Below are 21,020 nucleotides of genomic sequence, written 5' to 3'. Positions count from 1 at the left end.
TGCAGCCTTGTCCCAGTGAACAAGAACCAGAGTTGAAGAGGACTTCCTATACACAGTATGAGTGCAGGACATATTCCATGTCCACATTGAATGGAGAGTTAATTAAGCAAGCAGAATAAGCAATAAGGGTTGAAAGCTGCTTTTTGCAACCATCTTTGTTAACAATTCAAGATGATTCTAAACATCTTTGTTAGCTAGAGTCCATAGCAGATCAAAGCAGTTGTGGCATACAGCAGATCTGTGTAAATCTGGATCAAGGAAGGCTCTAGCCTGGTACAGTTTTCTAATATTTTTTTTAATCTGCTTTTAAATCTCACTGTCATCTGACACCTCAGGAGCCTTCTTCCCCTGTAATAGATTCCATACTGGTGTCAAATGCTCCTGGGATTTAACAGATTGAATAGGTCAAGTATGTGACCCTAAGACTGTTTTATTTACACCTCTAATCTGCATAGAAAGCTGCTGCTTTCTTTGACAGATGTGGCTCAGTTCAGCATAAAGATAATTTTGGATGAACTGATGCCTATTCTCATCCATGCAAGTGAAAGGAGAAATAAAGCTTGGAGATTTCAATAACTGCAGAAGTCCCATATGAGCAAAACACCTACTGAAGCACCAGCCAGAGCAAGCATATATTTGACAGTGGAAAGAGGGGGGAGATAAGGTCTCTCTCTGTCAGTGAGTGAAGCTAGCATTGTATTTGTCCCTATCTCCTGCCCACTCACAATTAGGGAGCTGAGATATACACCCCCATCAACAATGCCAGCCATCTGTTCTAAATCTGTCTGGGCCATCATTAGCAACATGCTTTCTGAGGACAAGGGCATGGTTGCTCGTCCTGCTTTATTTGGCTTTTGTTAGGATAAATAGAATGCTCAGCAGCCTTTATTTTATGTCACCATTGTTGCTCTATGTCTCCAATTCGCAGATCATAATGCTGTCCTGCCAGTTGTTGATCCCCTGCAACTCCTCTCCATGGGGTAACCAGAGAGGCTGTGCTCTCACCGGCAACTCAGAATTAGCAAGGGGGGAATAACAGTTTTTGTAGCATTGATTCTGCTTTTAATTACCCAGGCCAGGGTGGAAAAGTAAGCTTAATCATTTTCGCATCTTTCAAAATGTGTTCATGCATTTAAAAAAGGTAGTGGCATTTTAAAAACCACGTCTATGTAGCCAACCAGTCTTGCTCCTAAGGACTGGATATTTGTGAGGCTCTTAATTCGCTGTCTAACAAATGGCTGAGGGTACTGTAGGTTTTGCATATTTTGTTTGTGGTATTTGGTACAATAATGGGAGCTGGGTGGAAGCATATTCACTGGTGCAAAAAATTTCCATCCAGCTGCCTCACCAGCTTTAGCCAACGACTGATCCACCCCCAAGTTGAATGTAAATCACATTAATAACATGTACTAGCTGCTGCTGTTCAGACCACAGCTGCTGGTGGTGGAGGGAAGCGCAGACAATGCTTGCAGAGGTCCTGCTTAGGAAGAGCGCTTGGAAAGCACAGTCAGGCAGAAGATACTGTCTGATTATTAGCCTCTGCTCTCACATTGCTGAGCCTTACTTATATCAGCAGGGAAAAAACACAGGATCTTTAATTAAGCGTTAGATTGTTCTAGCTTTGTAGTGTTATGTTCAGCTTCTTAAACAATTCCTGTGGAGTTTCATCGCCAGGAAGCAGAAGGTTTCATGCAAACCTGTTTTGCAACCATGTTTTTCATGGTTTCACTTTTGTTTCTTGACCATATATCAATATATTACAAAGGGACTGGCAGCAGCTGAAGGGCACTGAAGGGATCCTAAAGGAAAAGGAGGCTGACATTGAGGAGTGCAGGGGTGGAAAACTGAGTGAGAGGGCCAAAGAGCATATTGCCTTCCTGATCAGGCTGGCTGACTTTGTAACAAGGTTGTCAGGAGAAGTTTTCTAGCTCTAGAAATGAAAAATGCTTGCCTGCTTCTAACAAATAATAACAGTTTTGTCAACTGTACTTAAAAGAAAAGGATTGGGGATGGTGTGGTTGGTTAAATCTGCATTCCAGGATGGATCCGTCACTAACCTCACTGACATCAGTATCTGCTTGTTAGGCAGTGGGTTTTCTCTGTGTCATGAAAAAGTAAAATGATATGTAGAGATGAAGTGCTGGAAATATTCTGGGCTTCTTCCAGAGCAGCTTTGCTTTGGTGCACAGCTAAGGAAGACATGGGATCAGGGAGCACACAGCTTCCTTTTTAAATGAGTAATGCAATGAAGAGAGCTGGGGGACAAGAGATGCTTTCCATCTTAAGTCCGCCAGCTAACTTTATAAAACTAGAATTTGAGAACGTGACCTGAGAACAATCATGGTGAATTCTAATGCCACATTAGCAACTTAACGCCATCTGGTTTAGCTAAGTATCTTGACCTTTATTTCCAATTAAAATCCATGGAACAGTAACATTAATTGCTTGTTTCAGCTCACTGATCGATTTATTAGTGTTCGTAAAGCTTTTTCACATTAAAGTATTGCCGTCAGATTTTAATCTAGTCTATTAAAATAAAAAGCTCAATTTAGTTTCCAATCTTAAATACATCCTAGGGCCCTCCTGCCAACTGATGTGGTTTTTACAGGCATTGGAGATTTTGAAAGTCCACCAAAGATCTACCACATGAACAAAACTAACAAGCTGAAAACAGATGCCTTTTATATATATATATCTATGTATATATATTTTAGCTGTAGTATCTCAGGTATTTGTAACAGTAGTAAGGATTTTCCTTTAAGTTGATTGTGGTGCTTTGTTGGAGTGTGAAGAATGCAAGAAGTGCAGAACTGAATATACCTGCTATCACATGACATTTTCTTCCGTCAGCCTAGTGCACAACCCCCTGCCCCTAAAATACCTGTAAAAAGTTCATTTGTGAGAAAACTGTCAACAAGCAAACATAGGTTTTTTTCTTGCCAGCAACCATAACTGCAGTTTTGTACTGCAGTGAAAAGTTGGTGGCTAATTCTGGGCAAACTGAGGCACCACCAAGATATCTGTGTACTCTCAAGTGCAGAAAGATGTGGACACAGGGGTTTACTGCAGTAGAACAAAGTGGTGTGTCTCGTTTTCTGTCTTTTAAATCTATAGATCCCTCATGCATATGTATGTCAAAGCAGAGTGGAGATTATCCTTCTAATTTACACTGAAAGCTGTACCACATGTATTGCTAAATCATAACTTTTAGGAATCTGGACCATATGGACATGGTTTCTGAAACAATTGTGTTTGGGGTGCGTGCTACTCATCTGCTGGTTTTGAATACACTGAGGTTCACATTTTGAAAATTTTCCATAAGAGGAAAAGCTTTTTCTAATGGCTTAAAAGGAAAATTTGAAATATTGTTACTTTTGTGACAGGGTCCAGACGTGTGGCAGTTGTCTATACTGCAGATTTCTACTTGCCCCAGAACAGTGCTGGGCAGCTTTATGGAAGCAGCGGCACAGAGGTCTACAGTAGTACAAAAATGGTTTCTGGCAGCGTTGTTAGGACTTGAATTATTCTACCTCCAAACAATAGGTTAATTCTAACACTTTTCTTACTGAAAATACTCTTACAACTTGCCAGTTGCTTGTGAAAGATCCTTCTGCCTTGCAGGAACCTGCCACAGAATGAATAGGAGAAGGCAGCTCAGCTAGTTTCACTATCCAAAAAAGTGAAGGCTGTAAATTCTATAATGTGTATATATAGTCTGTGCAGAATTTTTGTAGATGATGAGGATTGGCGCTTGAGACCCAGCTGCTGACTGTTTGGCACTAATCTATACATGGTGGAAACCACTTTCTCTGCCAGCGTCTCCCCCCAGATCCCTGATCCTCCCATCCTAAACAGATAATACTTCACACGTGCAAGCAGTCATTTTCTAAAACCTCTGAGTTGTTGACCCTTGCTGATTTACATTGCGGAGTCCAATGAGCAATGAAGCACAATCTGTTGAACATCTTAGTTTATGTTATGGTCTGCTCGGGCTGGTCAGCATGAGTCTTTACTTCCTTTTCAAGCAGGATGCATGTACTTCAAGGAATGCTCTGTTGTGTCTTTTGGCAATCTATTTGACTGAAAGAGGCCCTATACAGGCAGTCTGGTGTATTTAGGCTTGTTTGAAACAGCAAGCATTTAGGCTTGTTTGAAATCAAAATGTTGATGTTTCTTGGTGGTATCTTGTTCGCAGGACAAAACCAGCTGTCAGAGCTCATCTGCACTGGGAAGTCTCACTGGTTCTTCTGAATAATTATGCTGGGGCAGTTATATAGGTGACTTGGAGTAGACATCAGAATAAGAGAGGAAGGCTTTTCTTTTTCCCAGTTTGGCTGATATGGCTTTTAAGTGATCAGAATTTAACCTGAACAAGGTGTTTTTAAGCCCCTGGAGGGAATTACACTGATCTGAATTGAGCCTTATTCCCGGTCTTTTGGATCATTGGTGTCTGTTTCATGCTCAGTGTTATACTCTGAGAGAATCCGTCTGTTTACTGGGTAGTACTGGGGAAGACTGCTGTACCAGCAGAGTATCTGGGGAGGAGGGAAGAACAGTTTTAAGCTGGAATTCCAGTTCTCCCATCTGCAAAAGCGATTGCTCCCCAGTGCTCCTCTTTTACTAGGATTTGCACTTGCAACTTGATGCCTTCTATTTCTTCTCTTTCTGCCTTTTTTTTTTTTTTTTTTTCTCCATAGAAATCGTGGATGGCAATGTTAAAATGACTCTTGGAATGATCTGGACCATCATCCTTCGTTTTGCCATTCAGGATATTTCAGTTGAAGGTAAATATTAGTTCTTTCTAGCCAGTGTTCAATAATGAGCAACTGGGGTAACTAAATGGCTTTTGCCATTTAAAAGGCCCGGAATGTGCTTTTAGGTGAGTCACTGGAAGATTCTAGGGAGCTACCCTTCCCAAGCTGCCCTGTCATCTCACTGACATTTCTGGCCAGGTTCAGCTATACCGAGAAGAGTTTTTTACATCCTGTTGTAAGAGATTTTTAAGAGCAGCTCAAAAGGATGTTTAAGCCTGAAAGCCAACATTGATGTTGGAATTTATTGCATTTCTTGCAGGCTGATTCAGGGCCTAACACTGCAAATGAACCTGTCTATTACAAGTCCTACAAAGCTCTCCTCTCTAATCCTGAAAAGCTACCTCCTTATTACAGAACCTCATTAAGAAAATAATAGTGGCAAAACTATGCCAGCAGACTCTTCCAAACAAGGAATTTTCTGACAAGTAAAGTTAAATAAAGCACAATTCAGTCCGATCTCTACCAAAGTTGGTCATGTTTTTCTAGCATATGCTCCAGAGACTCCTGCTTTCTAAGAAAATGAGTTAATTGGTGTGTTTTCTTTCTTTCTCTAGAGACATCTGCTAAAGAAGGACTTTTGTTATGGTGTCAGAGGAAGACGGCCCCCTACAAAAATGTAAACATCCAGAACTTCCATATCAGGTGAGTTACAGGCAAGAACTTAGCTTTACAATCTGTTATTTTCATATGCTTCTTGGTGTGTTCAACAGTGTTCCTGACAGACCTCCCAAGGCAATGCAGGTGCACATTACACAGTAACACTGTAGTCCAGAAAGTCATGTAGGAAATTAAAGGCAGAAGTTACAAGAAGATCCAAGTACCTACATCCCAATTCCTCATTCCAATTACAATTGCTGCTTTCATAAAGTTCTTTAGAGCATTAAGTCCTCAGCATATGTGCCATGGGCTAAGCAAGACAGCTTTTGCTCTGTGAAAACTCAGAACACTTTAGGAGCCATACTTCATAGTATAAAGTATAAAGGTATGAGAGGTTTTCTTGCTTTTATCTTAATATTTCCAAATTGGCAGATGTACCAGTGAAGATTCTGCATAACAGTGCTTTTTCCAGCACATCTTGGAGAGCTGTGTGAACCATATAAATGTAAAGCACTTATTTGAGAGCTTAAGTGCCTTCCACACTAGCCAGTACTATAGCGGAGCTAGCTGTGGCCATCTGCCTTTTCCCTGAGGAATGCACTTGTTCCTTCTTTAGGGCTTGTGTCTAGACCTTTTTTGAGCCCTGAGCTCTGCACCTGTCCTTGCATGCTCCACAGCACATGCACAGTTCTCTGTGCATGTGCTGTGGAAAAAAAGGAGGTGGCAATGCAAAGGACAAGTCCTAATCACAGTGGATTTTTGTAGAGATTGAAAGGAGTCTTTATCACAGTCTCATGCAGGTACAAGACAGGCCTCCCTCCCAGCACTTACAGAAGCACTAACCATAATTAGTCATCCTGCTGTCTTGGTGGTGTCTCTCGTGCTCATGCCCATCACTGTGTCTCTCCCTGGCTGAACACGGTTCATTGTGCTCTCTTTTGTCTCTCTTGTAGTTGGAAAGATGGCCTTGGTTTCTGCGCTTTAATTCATAGACACCGTCCAGAGCTCATTGACTACGGGAAGCTACGAAAGGTACAACTCAATTTGTTTGTCAGACCAGATGCTTGGCTCCTTAGAAGTAAAGAGGGAGAAGAATTAGCATGATAAACTTAATTGGAGAACTTCAGCACAAGCTGGCAGTTGCAGGATTGAGGGGAAGGAAGGAGGGATGAATCAGTACATTCAGGCTTCTTAGCGAAGCGTGAACTTAATGAGCTTCCTGCTCGACTTTCCTGGCTTTCAGACTGCCTTATATGAGAGACACGTGCCCCAATCCCAGCTGATGAGCAAAAGCTGGCAAATTCAGTAACACCAACTGTGAGACTAGTTCTGTGCTAATGTCACAGATTAGTGAGTCAAATCAGACTTAACATTTCTGCGGAGAGTTGGTTAGAAACTGATTACCTGATGTTCAATTGCAAAAGCTCATTGAGGGGTCTTTGTGCCCTCACTGGACACTTGTCACATGCTTCCAGCTTAGCACTGAGCTATTTGCAGTGCTTGGCTTCTCCTAGCATGTAGGTGTCAGGTGCCAGAAAAGCATTTATGATAACACTCAATTTTACTTTAAAAGTTGCCACTGGTAACATGATATCTAGCTGCTCCAAAGTTTGCTTCCTGTGTGTCTTGGAGACAAGATTGCGAAGTGGATGATGAGAATAAGCGTTCAGTGGTTTGTGCTGCCAGCAGTGTCTTGACCCAGCAGAGCCATGGAAGACCAAACTGGGTTCTCATCCTACTGGCGTTCCTGCAGTCTGTTGAGATCTGGTTTCACTCTGTCTGTGCACATGTGGAGTGAAGTGTCACCAAGAGCATAATTCATATGTTGTTACTGGGGCTAATACTCAAAAAGTTTGACCACCTGATCTCACGAGCTGGGTGTTATAAAGTGCATACGTGCTCAATGTTAGCTAGGGAAATAAACATAGAAACCAATCTCTGATAGACCTGGGATCTTGGATCACTGTGCAGATAGGCAGTATATAAATGAGTTAATCAAATTAGCTGCATCCTTAAGGAAATGAATTGTACAATGCCTGATCTGCTTTCCAGTAACCTTTTAGATCTTTACTGTCTTGCAGAGCAGTCAATTACATTGTCTGATCAGTTTTAGTGTCTGGAGTCAGCATGTGATGAATAACAGTGGAGAGAGACTGTACCTGTTTACATAAACAGCAGCAATAAAAAAAGGAATTATTAGAGCTACGTTTTCAGTGCCTGATCTTGGGAAAATAAAAGCAGCTAAGCAATGTGCATCTGACAAACCCAGCCGGGTAAATGCTACAGCACACACTGTTACCAACAAAGCCCTAAGCCAAACGCAAGAGAAACTAGAGTGAGGAAAAGAAGATTATTTGGTCATACTGCCTGCAGGCTTTTTAAGGTGAAAGAGGGGGTGATTGTCCTAGCCAAAGTCAATGCAGATGGGAAGGGATTTGTCCTACTTGGAGTAATGTTAAAGGGAACCACCATCGGGTTTTTTCCACTTGCCCTTGATCTCATCTTTCATCAAGTTCCCTCTGCCCTCCTGCAGTCTTCTGACTCTTTCTGTATCATTTTATTGTTGTTCTGCTTTAATTACTCTAAAGGTGTGAGACTAAATGCACGTTTGAGAGCTCTACCCCACCTGAAATCCTGAGCAAATAGCTGGGAAGAACTTAGCTCACAGCCTAGTATGTATAGTATAGTAGTATGTATAAACATGGCACCTTCCTAAACACAGTATTTGCCTGGACTGTTTCTGTAACTTAGTTTTTGCTTCTTTCTTCTCCCTTTGGCTCAATTCAACTGATTCTTGCCCTTCTTCTCGGAGCCTGCTTCCCCTCTCCCCTTTCCCTCAAAAACAGTCAAGCAAACAAACCAACCCCAACATTTTGAATCATGCCTGGTTCTGCAGGGGACTTACCTTGCAGAAAAGGACATGAGCAAGGCTGCTGAGAAGCAGCCATTACGGTTGATAGTAGGTTAGAGGTCCACCTCCAGGTCTCTTCCAACTCTAGGGAGTGATTAATGGCATCTCATTTGTATGTGCCTTTGGTGATGTTGTGTGTGCTTCTGTCTACAAGCATACACACACACACAAATGCGTAAGATAAGAGAGATGAACATCAGTCAAAGTTGCCAAGAGGTCTGCATTGTACCTCCTGTCTGGGCAGTTTTAGTGTTTTCTGCTCCTTCACAGAGGCTGTCTATGCTACAAACCTCGTATTGGCAGTGTATGCTAGCAAAAGCTGGCCAGTGTAGCTGCATGTCGTCTTCTCAAAAGTTAACAACTTCTTTTATTAGCAAAGTTTTGTACTGAGTTTACGCTCCTAGCTATTTTTCCTAGTGTAGCTATGTTAGTGGAGCAAGCACAAGTCTGCCTACCTGCACTGCCTAGCTGAAGTTGCTTGTATAGTCCAGGCCCCAAAATAAAAGGAGCAAGTCCACCCAGGCTGGTGTCAGTGATTTCCTAACACCACAGCTACTTATTTGGTTAGGTGGTTTCTGTTCAGTGCAGGTCTGTCTGCTATTGTTGAGTTCACTGTAGATAAGATCTCAAGATTCAGCTCATGGTCTGGTGTGAAAGATGTGCAGAAGATGGGGTTTCCCTTCTTCCTTTTAACCCCAACTGCACCTCAACTGTGAGCCATATTTAAGATCTTCTTGTCAAGGACAGTGGTTGACTGATGGCTCACCCCCTCAGATGCTTCAATCCACATAGAAATGTGGTCTGTGTACTGCTGTGCTGGATGCATTTATTACAGGTATTCCTGAAAACATGGGTTTTGGATTTCTTTCCTAGCGTCTTCAACTCTGGCAGATATAGTAAGTGCCTGCTCTCCCTTGATTTTTCTTCCCTTCCATCTCCTTTCCTGATTGCTAGTTAATAGAAGATTTTTTTTTTATGTCACACTGCAATAATTGCCATGGCAACCTTGTGTGCTGCAAGGACTTGGAAATAGCTGGAGGAGGAGAGAAGAATCCCTGTGTGAGTTAGGGCTGTGGTGAAACAGGAGGAGCTGCAGTAGTCTTTAGTCAGCAAAAGCAGAGAACGTGCCAGGTGGGCATCTGTTTAGGGCAAGTTTGCTGTCTGCCACCGTTAAAACAACTTAATTCCTCCATGGTGAAACTATAACTTTCCTCACAGTTGGCCCAGCTAGAGCCTGGCCATTTACTCCTCATCTTCATGTCTCTGCTATTTCTGTGTTCAGATAAGCAGAGTGGGAATCAAGGCACCTCTGCAGAACCTCGTCTGGGTCAGTGCTCTTCTGGGGGGATGTTTCAGCTGTGGAAGGAATCAGGGGACAGGTGACTTGGCATTTGTTTGTTTGCTTTGCTGCCTTTCAGTCCCTAAAGTGTGCCGGCAGCTGTAGTGCTGCACTGCGAGGCTTGGAGCTGCCCGGCCAGTCTACTACTTCATCCCTTTTCATGGGAGTCAACTGAAACAGGTGATTGGAATAATGATTAGCAGGTGTACCATGGGATGGAACTGAAAGTGATGGAGTTTTGGAGGAATTTCATAGGGCTCAAGACCCTGTTGTAGTCTCGGGTAAGCCCCTAGGGAAATCCTATGTTTTGCACAAAGAAGCATCACCTTTGCAATGAGCAGCTCCACTATCCACGAGGAGTGAAGCTTTTCCCACAGCAAACACCGTCTTGCTGGGTTTAGCTCTCTGCTCATCTCAGAGCTAGCCTTGGACTTCTGCTTTCAGTAGCGCTATCTTTAGCTTCATTCCCCAAGAGACTGTGTGATCACGCGTCTTAAATATGAAGCAGAAGTCTGCTGGCTTCATGTAGGTGAGCCTCCGGTTTCCCACATGTTAAGACTTCCAGCCCTTCCTTTGGGAGTGCCCCAGCCCAGTAAGTTTTCCCATCAGGAAACCTCTCCCAACTTCCAGCTTAAAATTTCTTTTTAACCTTCGGCAACATTGCTCCTAGTGTTGTTACTTGCAAACTGATAGAAAAGCTATGTGCAATGAGTTTGCTTCTCCCTTTCCTCCTGAAGAAGCTGACAGATCTTCAGGCAGCATATTCAGATGGACCTGCGCTGAGGAAGGGTCTGTGCTAATACTAAACACTCTGTCAGGGTGTTAGCCACGCCGTGGTGGTCACTGTCAGCATAGGCTGAAATTTGGTACCCAGTGGTGACATTTCTACAGAAGTAGAAAATGACACAAGGGCTAGGGGAAAACTGGCAGGGGAGATGCCACTTGGCATGTCTGGATACTGGAGTGAAAGAAAGGCTGTTACTTTTCCTTCGTAAATGGAGCTAAGGACCTGTGAACAAGGGTGCATTATATACCAGCTAGCCTCACCTCCTCAAGTAAGGCTTTTGGTTACATTTTGGATTCATAGAGTTTTATCCACAGCAGGCACAGGAGACAAGTAGACTGAAGCTGAAATGGTACAAGCCTCTTAATTCCATAGTATAGGGTGGTTCCATGTGCCTGGAGGACAGTAAAAATCCCCTGCCTGCACCACTGCTAAGCTCTGAAGAGGTGGATGTAGATATATTCAATGTAGTCACCCTTGAAAGTGTATTATATAGGGATAAGGTACTATTTGACACTGAGACGGGGGCCTGTTACCATGTGTGACAGCTGCTGGTTTCATCACAGAGTGCCCGTACAACACTTCTTTGCTTAGCATTGACTTGTCCCAGTGGACTAAATATGGAATGCTGGTCATATTTTGTTTGATGGCCTCCATGTGTGATTTGCTCTGGTAGGTGAAACATTGCTGTCTGCTGGAGACATTGACCCAAAGGAGTATGACGCTTATATGGGATGCCAACATAACACAGGCAGTAATTCCTATGGGAAAGCTGCAGGAAACGGCTTTTCAGAATAGCTACGTTTCCTAGTTTCGTGAAGGTTATAATTCCAGGGCAACATAATGACCAGTGCCATAAAAGAACTTGTCTGCATGCCTATACCTGTTTGCCCAAGCCTGCCTGGCTTCATCTTTGGTGTTGAGTGGGTTCAAAGGAAACTGTCTGTTGATTAGAGTTCAGCTTAATCTTCCAAGTCGATGCAACAGGCAAAGGCATATGATCTCAAATAGAAAAGAAAAAGAACATGGGTGCCACTCTAGAAAGGTAAAATAATTACACTCCTTATTTCCTAGTTTTTAAGGTGGCACAAACGACAACATGAAGAGTGTCACTCCATCCTTCCTCTCTCCCAGAAGGCACTTGGCAAACAAGGTGACTAAACACAAGCACTTTGTGCACACCCTTTCCTCCCGGAGAAGCCACTTGCCTCAACAGTAGAAAGTGACAGTGCAAATGTCATTTGTCATCCATTAAGTAGACTGATCATTCAGAGTAACTAAGTATCATGGATATACACGTATATAGGAATCAGGCTTGTATGAGGGTCTCCATGCAAGGCTTGTATGAGGTTCTACAGGTTGGTAGGTGTCTTGTTACCGATCATTACGTTTGAATGCTGGAAACGATTTGCAAAGGTCTTTCATTTCCAGCGACATCTGCGTTTCATATTCTTTTGTGTGGCTCTTTAAAATCTAGTTACCTCTGTGATATGACTCATGATGATAAGTCACATTTAACTTTGTTTAGGATTTGATTACTGTATATTGATGTCTGTATCTGAAGTGCACCCTGCCACAGCAGAAGGTTTATATATAGAGGAATAGAAATGTACCGAGGAAATAGCAAGTCATGTGCAGTGCCTAGGAGGAAAAGCAATACTCAAGACAAAATGGGTACTTTTATATATATTTATTTTGTAGAGATTTGTTAAAACATTTCTCTTCCTCCCACTCAACTGGTGTTCCACAAACTGTAGACTAGCTAAGGACAGCACCCATTGCAGATGTTGTTACTATTTTAGTATTGCTTAGATGTTCTAACAGATACGCTGCTCTGCAGTTCTTTGAAATGGAAGTTGCAAACCTAATATAAGCGTGAGATATGGCCATTTACTATCAGTATGATGTTCACATTTTACTTTAAACTAGGTTCACGACAAAATGTATTATTCCTTCTTGTTGCAAGTGCATAGATTGTATGTTAATTAGCATATCATGAGTCTCCAGGCTCTGCTTTCAAAAGGAGGATAATTACTTCATCCTGATACATGAGGATTCACGCATAATTTTGCCTGGACAGTACGGTTACCTGAACCAAACCAAGCACGATAGCTCTGTTTTGAGATGAATGCTGTGTACCTTGTTACAAGGTGATGCTGATACTCTGGATCTGTTTGTTTCCCAGGATGATCCTCTCACTAATCTAAACACAGCTTTTGATGTGGCTGAGAAATATCTGGATATTCCCAAGATGCTGGATGCAGAAGGTAAAGTAGAACCCGGTGGCTTTTAACATGCTTTTCTCAAGAAATTTTCCCACTTCTTCTAGGTGGACTTGTATTGTACAAGAATTCAGTAACCTCTGAATGCTCCCTCCATCACCACATAGTAAATGTATAGGGAAAAAGTTACGATGGAATAATGAATCACGTGTTCTGCTTCCCTCTTCCTCCTGTGCCCCCTCTGCCTTCTGAGTCTGGTGTGGCAATCTTAACCTGGGGTTAACACATTAGGCAGAGATGAGTAACACCTGGCTATGTTCACTGCTGACTGAAGTGTTCCCTTTCAAGGATTGGGCTTAATACTGAGTTAATGTATGGTGTAGGACTGTGTTCCTTTTACTCCAGCATATTTTTCTGGGCTCTTTCTGACATTGCTGGCAATCCCCCTTTTGGGGGCATGATATTAGTATTATAAATTGCTTCTTCATGACTCCTCAAAGTGTTGGGCCTGAAGATCCCTCACTGACTGGGTCTGGAGACCAAGGCAGAGATTATGTTGTTCAGAGGTGCTTTTGCTACTGACTATGACTGCTTCCCTGATGCCACTGGGCCAGCAAGGATTACTTTTCAGAGCCTTGTCAGGACCAGCTTGGCAATAGACTTTGAAGACTGCAACTCTGGAGTAACAACAGCCAGAAATCGTTCACTGGTTGTTGGCTGTTTGCCTGAAGACAGCTGGTTTCAATGGTAGAAGCTGTATTTCAAGCTTGGTTTGGACAGGAGAAGCAGTTAAAGGCTTTTGTTAAATAAGGGAGTGAGAGGAACAAGGGGGAAAGGGGACAATATCACAGATAACTACAGTGAACCTGTATTTGGATAACTAGGATGTTCATATTCTTAGGCAGTATTTCCCATCCCCAGGTATGAGACTTGCTTTCCCTGCATTCGTCATGCTGAGGTGACAAAAAATCATGATGTTTCTGGAGTAGATTCAAGTGCTTCCTGCCGTTATGTAGGAAATAAAGCCACCTCCAAAATAAGTAGATTTAGCTTCAGATCTCATCAAAGCTAGAACTGATGAAGAGAGGGCCCCTTGCAGGAGCTCCCACTGATCTTTTCTGATCACTCTCCTCCCTCATGGAGTGGAGCTAATGTGCGTTCCTCCACACCTTTAATTCTGATCCCTGGAGGCTTTGAGTTTCCCCTGAAACTAATGAAAGGGTCTTTTGAAATTCAAGCCATCATTGTGTTGAAATAGTGGGGGGAAGGGGTGTGTGGGGTGGGATCGGGCATGGAAAGGAAGGGAGAAAGGATCTTTCCTGAAGAACTGCATGGAGGAATTGCAGTAGAATACGTCTATAAAAGCCATGTCAACCTGCTGCCAGTTTGGACTGAGTCAACCCACCATTCACAGCAACGTTCTCGGGACGAGGAGGTGCTGTGACATGAGACATGCTGACATATGGCTGAATGAGTCTGGTCAGACCCTGGAAGCAATTTTATCATGAGGGAGGGGAACCAGGAAGGTGATCCTGGCTTCTGAGAGAGACACATCTTCTGGGAAATGCTGGGAAGCCCTGTGGAGTTGCTATGACAAGCATGTACCCCAGCAGGCCTCCTGGACGATTCTGGTTCTCCCTTTCCTTTGCTTTTCTCCCATTAGTTGATTATGCTCTTAACGTGAGGTTTTTTTTGACAGACATTGTTGGAACTGCCCGTCCTGACGAGAAAGCCATCATGACCTATGTTTCTAGCTTCTACCACGCCTTCTCAGGAGCCCAGAAGGTATCGCAGGATCCCAAGCTCCCTCCACAGAGCACACCTGGTGCCGTTGCTAATGTCCAAACCTTTTTTTCTTTCTCTCTCTCCTCTCTAGCTACGGGCATCTTTATTATTATGTTCTTGGTAGAGTTGGCTGTTGGTTCAAAGTGGTGCCCCAGACATAATATGTGGGGCAAGGGAGCCAGGAGTCCCATTTCCCTGTAGTCAGTGGTACTTCCAGTGGTACTTTAGTATGCCAGCACCTTGGTGCACACACATATCCAAAGGAGTTGGGAGCTCTGCCTTCTCCACTTGCCTTCCAAACTGCTGCCCTGACAGTCGAGGACCTGCACCCCCTGTTCCTGGGAAATCTGAGCTAGGATGCTTGGTCTCACAAAGGTGGAGACCACCACATAGATGCTCTGCTCGTCAGGGCACTACGGCTTGTCCCCACTGGAAAGAATGATGATACCTATTCACTTCTTTTTTTTCCTTTTTCAAAGATGGAGAAACAGAGCTGACTTAGTGGTTTTATGAAGAGCTCAATGAATACCCAAAGCTTTATCTTTTACCTCACATATGCCGCAGGTTCCCACACCCTTGTTTCAAGGTCTGAACGTGCTGCTTTCTCCAGTTGTGCCACCAATTCAGACCCAGTTCACCTGGGGCTTACAAAGCACGTCTAACAAGTACGTTCGTGGTGATTTTGCAAACAGAGCGTTGCCTATTATGACCGAGATGCCTAGTTTTGTTCATTTGTTTCTCTTTTCCCTCTTTTCTCACCCACCATGCTGGAAATCAGGCAGTTGGGTCCTTGCTTGTGTCTGGCTTAGCCATTTTCCTGCTGGTAATTGGAGTCACTTAAGGAAAACATTTTGTGGGTGAAACCTTGTAAACATCTCTCGCCAAAACCAAGCAGCCGCCTGTGCTTCAGTGCTGTAGGAACAGGCAGTGCATGTTGCAGCAGAGCAGATCTGTGTAGGAAGCGCACCGCGTAGGAGGGCTCTGATCTCTAGCTCCTTGGCATACACAAGGGCCTCGAGTGCGGGCATTCAAACCTGCAGACAGCCTGTCTGCATCCTCGGGCCAGGCCTCTGGCCCGTAGCCGTGAAGGTGGCAGAGCCTGGATCCTCAGCTCGGGATCCCCCTGGACTGGGGTGGGTGGGAGGGAGGGGTGCCGCTTTGAGCCACAAGCCAACGCTGCTAGCCACCTTCTGATCCGAACTCCCAGCTCTCCGCATGGAAATCTGTTTGGCCTGTCCTGCAATGCATGATGGGAAGTTTTCTCCCCCTCTCACGCCACCCATGATTGTTTTGTTTTATTCTATGTGCTGCTTCTTACTTTATCCTTTCAACCTCTTTTCCTTCTCTGCACAGATATTATAGGCACGCTAAGGCCGGATGAGAAGGCCATAATGACCTATGTCTCATGTTACTACCACGCCTTCTCAGGGGCGCAGAAGGTGAGACTTTACCGCTAACAATCCCCTCCCCTCCCCTGCCCTGCCCACTGCTCCTCTCCGAGCGAGCCAGACCCACCATCAGCCCCAGGGCACTGGCAGGGAAGCCCAACACACCCAGCGATGCGCTGGGATGTGCGATCTGTAGGCTTGCCAGAGATGTGACGTCAGCGTCCTTCCCAAAAGACCTGAGCTGCTCCTTCCCTCCATTGTCAGCCCCCAGCAGTGGGGAAGGTGTTTGGTAAAGCTGGCATTGAGCGGTGCATGAACATCTGCTCTGGCGGAGTCAGTACCCTTTCAGTCACCAGTGGGCATCATCCTGGCCAGGCGATGCACCTCCAGAAGCACCACAGTCAGATCAGCCTACTCCAGGAAATCGCAGCCCATCCTCCTTGACCCGCCATCGTGCCTTCCCCGCTCGACCCCACTGGGTCAGCGGTCTCCTCCTAGGCTGAATCATCTGTGAGCTGGTTACGTAGCACTTTTGTGCTCCAGCCACAAAGTCCACTCCTACCAGGCCTTGAGCTTTCCCAAACCCACACGCTTCTCCATTCCTTGCTTCTCCCCGGTCATTCTCCTCTGTTTCCCAAACCTCCTGTGTGTTTTATTTCTCTTCTCCTCTGCTTTGCCCATTTCCATAATTTAAGTCCTTCTTCCTCCATTTCCTCTTTACTCCAGTCTCTTTGCCTGGCAGTGGGACAGTTGTCCTCAGAGGAGCTAAATGGTCACAGTTCGCCTTCGGGCAAACTTCCCCCAAAATAGCAATTTCCCTGCAGTACTTTGAATAGAAGAAAAAGGTCTGTCCTTCGCTCCTCCAGTGCCATAGTCTGGCTGGCCTGCAGCCTTTCCACAAGATCACTGCTCATTTCATATTGTAGGCTTTGGAACAATAAAATCCAAAGTTCAAGGGTACATTCTTCTTGTTACAAACAGATGTAAAATCTCCCTGTTTCCACCAGCCTCAACTTCTTGTTCTCGCAAGGCCTTTTCTGTTTGAGACACGGTCCATGTGTTGCCCAGCCTGAGGGCTAACTCCACTACAAGAAGAGTCCATCTCTTCTGTACAAACCAGTGCTGATGGTTGCAGCGTTGGTGCAGGTACCATGCTGATGCTGGCTTTCAAAGGGCAAACTCAGGCAGTAGGTTAGGGAACAGCTCTTTACTTCAAGCTGTTGTGGTTGTTTTTTTCTCTGCCCTGTTCCGTAAAAATTATATGATGCTGCCTTGTTTCCAAGGAACTGGGAGTACGTCCCGCAGCAGTGCACTAGACTTGCCTGTTTGGTATAATTTGTGTAGTCGTGACTTTTCCAGTAGGATCCTGCTTTGTAAATAGTTTGAAAACCTTAAGACCAGGCTGCAAGCTGTGGCCAGCTGATACTTGCCTAGGAAGGCTGCAGTCTCAGAACTCATGCCATCCCAGTTGTAAGGCCTGCTGTTTGCCAGGTGCCCCAGGGGGACTGCTCCATGCTGTCTGCTTAGCCTGAAGAACTCCAGACTGAGGAAACAGTGAAGCACAATATGAGGAGGGTTGTAGCCTGCTGCAGGAGTAGCTGTGCCTCTTGCCAGTCTCTTCCTTTTCTCTGCACCCATTCCACAATTTGGAAACCTGCTCAGCAGGTCCCGTGCTCTCATCAGCAATTTAGGTGGATGCTAGGTCTCCTGGGATAACTGAAAACAACCTTTTACTGCCTCAGGACCTGAACCAAGTAGCTAGGTCAAGAACTAGAGATGGAGCTGCTTAGTTACTAAAGCTTCGGTCCCATGTAGTTTAACTGGCTTACGGGAAAGATCAAAGATCTAATCACTTATTAATTTTTTTAGCAGTTCTGATGGGCCAGCAACTCAACTGTGCCCTGGATGGAGGGGTGGAGCTCCTTTTTGGAGCTGCCTTAGCCATGCATTAACCAGCTGCTGAGTGACAGATTCAGACCCCTGGGCAAGTGCAAAGTGATTACTGAGTGCCAGCCCCAGCCCAGACTGTAATGTGTTGCCACCTCCTGCACGGTTAGGTGACTTACTGTGGTATCGCTCCATTTTTCATTCAGATTTTTCATTACTGCCACCAGTCCTGAAGGGGAAGTCCCATGAGCTGCTTTCTGCTTCTTTCACTCTCTTGTACTGAGCCTTTGAAGGTACAGGGTCCCCAGCCTGACATGTGTGTGTAGATGGCTGCTTTTTCTTTGTGCCATTTTTATATATATATATATTTGTAGGTATACTTGCTTTGGTTCATTTGCTTGTTTTCTAACTGCTTCTGACTTTCACACTAAATGCATGCAACTACTGGTTGGCTTAATATTTTGTAAACTTGATTTCTGGGATGAAAATTTCTAACTAACGTTTTACCATTTTATTAAGAGATTGTGTTTGGCATACGGTGTTCTGGAGCGGTCCTCTGAGACCAGAGGGCAGCAACAGGCAGGCATCTTACCTACGTAACACACTGTGGGAATGCCTTCCTTTAGGATCCTCCTCAGCAAATAGACCTGGATCCATGAGCTAGAGAGACAGCTTACTCCACTTCTATCCTAAGCAGGCCAACCCAGGGCTGAGAGGTATAGAAAAGACAAAAGGCAGAGCAATTACTGTTACTTTGGCTATTCCGATTTCCATTTTGAATCTGCCAAAACAGCACATTTGTATCACACCGCAGCAGTGTGGTATCAGGCAGAATGCCCTGGGCTTGCCCTCCCTACAGTCTCTTGAGTGCAAGTAGTATAATGTGTCAGCACTGTGCTGCACTAAAGCTGATCAGCCCACACGGGTTCTCTGAGAACACAGGTTTGCAGCTTTCAGGCCCCAGGATGGTGCATTTTCTCAGTGTTGCTCCATGCCTTGTGGGCATCCCAGCTTGTTTGGAGCCAATGTGAGCATCCTAAATGTATCATTGCCTTTAGTAGGGTGGGGAAGCCAAAATGGCTTTTTCCACTCCACTAATGAAGGTGTAGGGAGGGGGAGCTGCCTTGGCATCGCATAAACATCTTAGTATGCCATTCTTCTTTTACCTGAAAGTGTTTCACTGAGGTTGCCATCGCCACAGATCAGCTTATTAGCAGTACTGTGGGAGGCATTTTGGAAGGTTACCTGAAAGCACTAGCATCCTTTTGCCATGCCTTTCTCTGAGCAAGCCGGTGTAATGTCTTGCTCATGACATTAATGGTGATAGTGGCCACAGAGCCTTTCCCGCTGCTGCAGCAGCAGCACACTGTTGCATAGAGCAGTCTGGAGTAGGCAAGGACCATTGAGAAGCAAGTACTGGTAGGGGAGAGAAAGCCTCTACACTTCAGCTGTTAGGATAATACAAATAATGTCGTAATTGCTGACATTCAGAGGGCTTTTGTGTTTGGACAGATGTTCAATACTCATATATACACACGCATATTTAAAAACTTGGGCAGCTGGAGAAAATCTATTGTTGGATACATGTAAATATGCCTCTGTGAAATGGGGTCCCTCCTGCACAGCTGGCTGCTGCTGCAGTGAGCTCCTGGGGTGTAAAAAGAAGAAAGTTAAGAGTATGCAGGGCGTTCCTTTCCTGAGACGATCAAGGTGAACATTTGGCACCACCAGTTCCCTGCAGTCACTAGGCACATCATGGTAGGACTCTGGCAATGTCTTTTTGACATTGTCTGTATACATCCCATGTCTATAAAGTTTTCTCTGGATATCTGAAAGCACTCCATTAAAGTACAAACTTCAGTTAAAAATAGATCAAAATACAAGCTTTCTTAAATGCAACCATTGTTTGCACTTCTTGCAGACATATTTTTTCCCCGATTGAAATTGCTCTTTCTCCTGAACAGCAGGTCCCTCTGATATATTTTTAAATTAGTTAATATCTGTGTATCGGCTAGCTGGCCCACTTTAGTGAAGGGACAGATGACTGAATATTTGTTTTTACAGCTTCTTACAAATGGATAAGATTGCCAGATCCCTTGGGACCTTTGCAATCCATACATCGTTAATAGCCTATGACTTTATTGCTATTCTTGCTGCCGTCGCATCAGCTGCAAAAATTAGAGGATTCTTCTCAAATGGCCTTGGAGATTGAATAAACAGATAATAAAAGGCCTTTTAAAGATAGAAAAAGGTTGAAACTTGCCAGCAATAAGCTCAGCAAAATTTCTTTTGACATCAGTCCCACAGGTAGTTCTAGGGCAGGACACAGCATTTGCAACTGGTTTGCTGTAGTGTTGGCATGTTTCCTCACCTCTTCATCTCCACTTAGCCTCTGTAAGGAGGATTACTCCATAGTGTTCCTGTGGATAGCTCTAGCACCTGCCCCAGGCACCAGGGCGATAGCTGTACTGTGGTAAGAGGGTGCTGAGCAATCCCCTGACACCCATCAGGGCACATCCTCCAACCCTTGGTGGCCTGGCACGCACCATGATAATGATAAAGGGAGGTGATATCCACAGATACATGCTGTGCAAGGATCAGCCTGCTGTATGGTCTCTGTGCCAAACGCGTGCCTTGCACTCCAGAGCAGACTGCTCCTGAGTTCATAGCTGGGATTTTTCTGATCCTTACTTTGTTCCAAATTCATGTTTTAACATGTTCAGTACCCTGCAGAGAACAAGATTTTGGTTCCACAATGGAAAAAAAAACAAAAAACAAACAAACCAAAAAAACCCAAACACAAACCCTAAATAGTAACAACATGCTCTTTTTTGGTGAGACTTGTTTTGGGAGAGTAAGCAGAAGGATTACCTAGAAAGGGAAAAAAAATATCCTCTTCTCAGCTGGATCATAAGACCCTGAATACATGGTAGGTGTCATGCGGCAAGATGCTGGAGGAGGTGGCCCTGTAATGAGTGCCAGAAATACAGGAAAGGCTGGAATACAGCTCTGCTGGGCAGAGTTTAAGGTTAAAAGGAGTATCTACCACTTTATCTTCCAAACAAAATTAGGAATTTTCCAAAGTCTGGTGTATGGATTAACTCTGTTTAGGTAGTTTTTTCCTGGGTAAAAGCATGTAGAAAGCCTCATCAGCTTGGCCACTCAGTTACAGGTGTTGCAGCTCTGAATGCTGGTGAGGGGAATGGAGGTGGTGGCAGACACCCCTGTCATTGCAAAAAGGCAGCCAGGGTCCCTCTGGTAGGAAGCAAACAACGGGGCCCTCATAGGAGCAG

General features: G+C 44.4%; 1 protein-coding gene across 5 annotated transcripts in view; it reads left to right on the top strand.

Annotated features, from left to right (window-relative positions):
* ACTN1 (actinin alpha 1) overlaps window positions 1–21,020 on the top strand; it is a 91,114-nt gene that overhangs the window by 51,643 nt on the left and 18,451 nt on the right. For 3 of the 5 annotated variants that reach the window (XM_056345992.1, XM_056345994.1, XM_056345993.1), the window contains exons 4-8: window positions 4,698–4,784; window positions 5,369–5,456; window positions 6,365–6,443; window positions 12,631–12,712; window positions 14,367–14,452. In XM_056345992.1, the coding sequence (XP_056201967.1) occupies window positions 4,698–4,784; window positions 5,369–5,456; window positions 6,365–6,443; window positions 12,631–12,712; window positions 14,367–14,452 (422 nt within the window). Of the gene's footprint in view, window positions 1–4,697; window positions 4,785–5,368; window positions 5,457–6,364; window positions 6,444–12,630; window positions 12,713–14,366; window positions 14,453–15,805; window positions 15,892–21,020 lie in introns of all 5 variants that reach the window. The other 2 variants (XM_056345996.1, XM_056345995.1) reach the window with 1 other exon arrangement.

The sequence above is a fragment of the Falco biarmicus genome, chromosome 7 (genome assembly GCF_023638135.1).
Source record: "Falco biarmicus isolate bFalBia1 chromosome 7, bFalBia1.pri, whole genome shotgun sequence".
NCBI classification, from domain to species: domain Eukaryota; kingdom Metazoa; phylum Chordata; class Aves; order Falconiformes; family Falconidae; genus Falco; species Falco biarmicus.
This window is presented reverse-complemented; position numbering and strand designations above follow the sequence as displayed.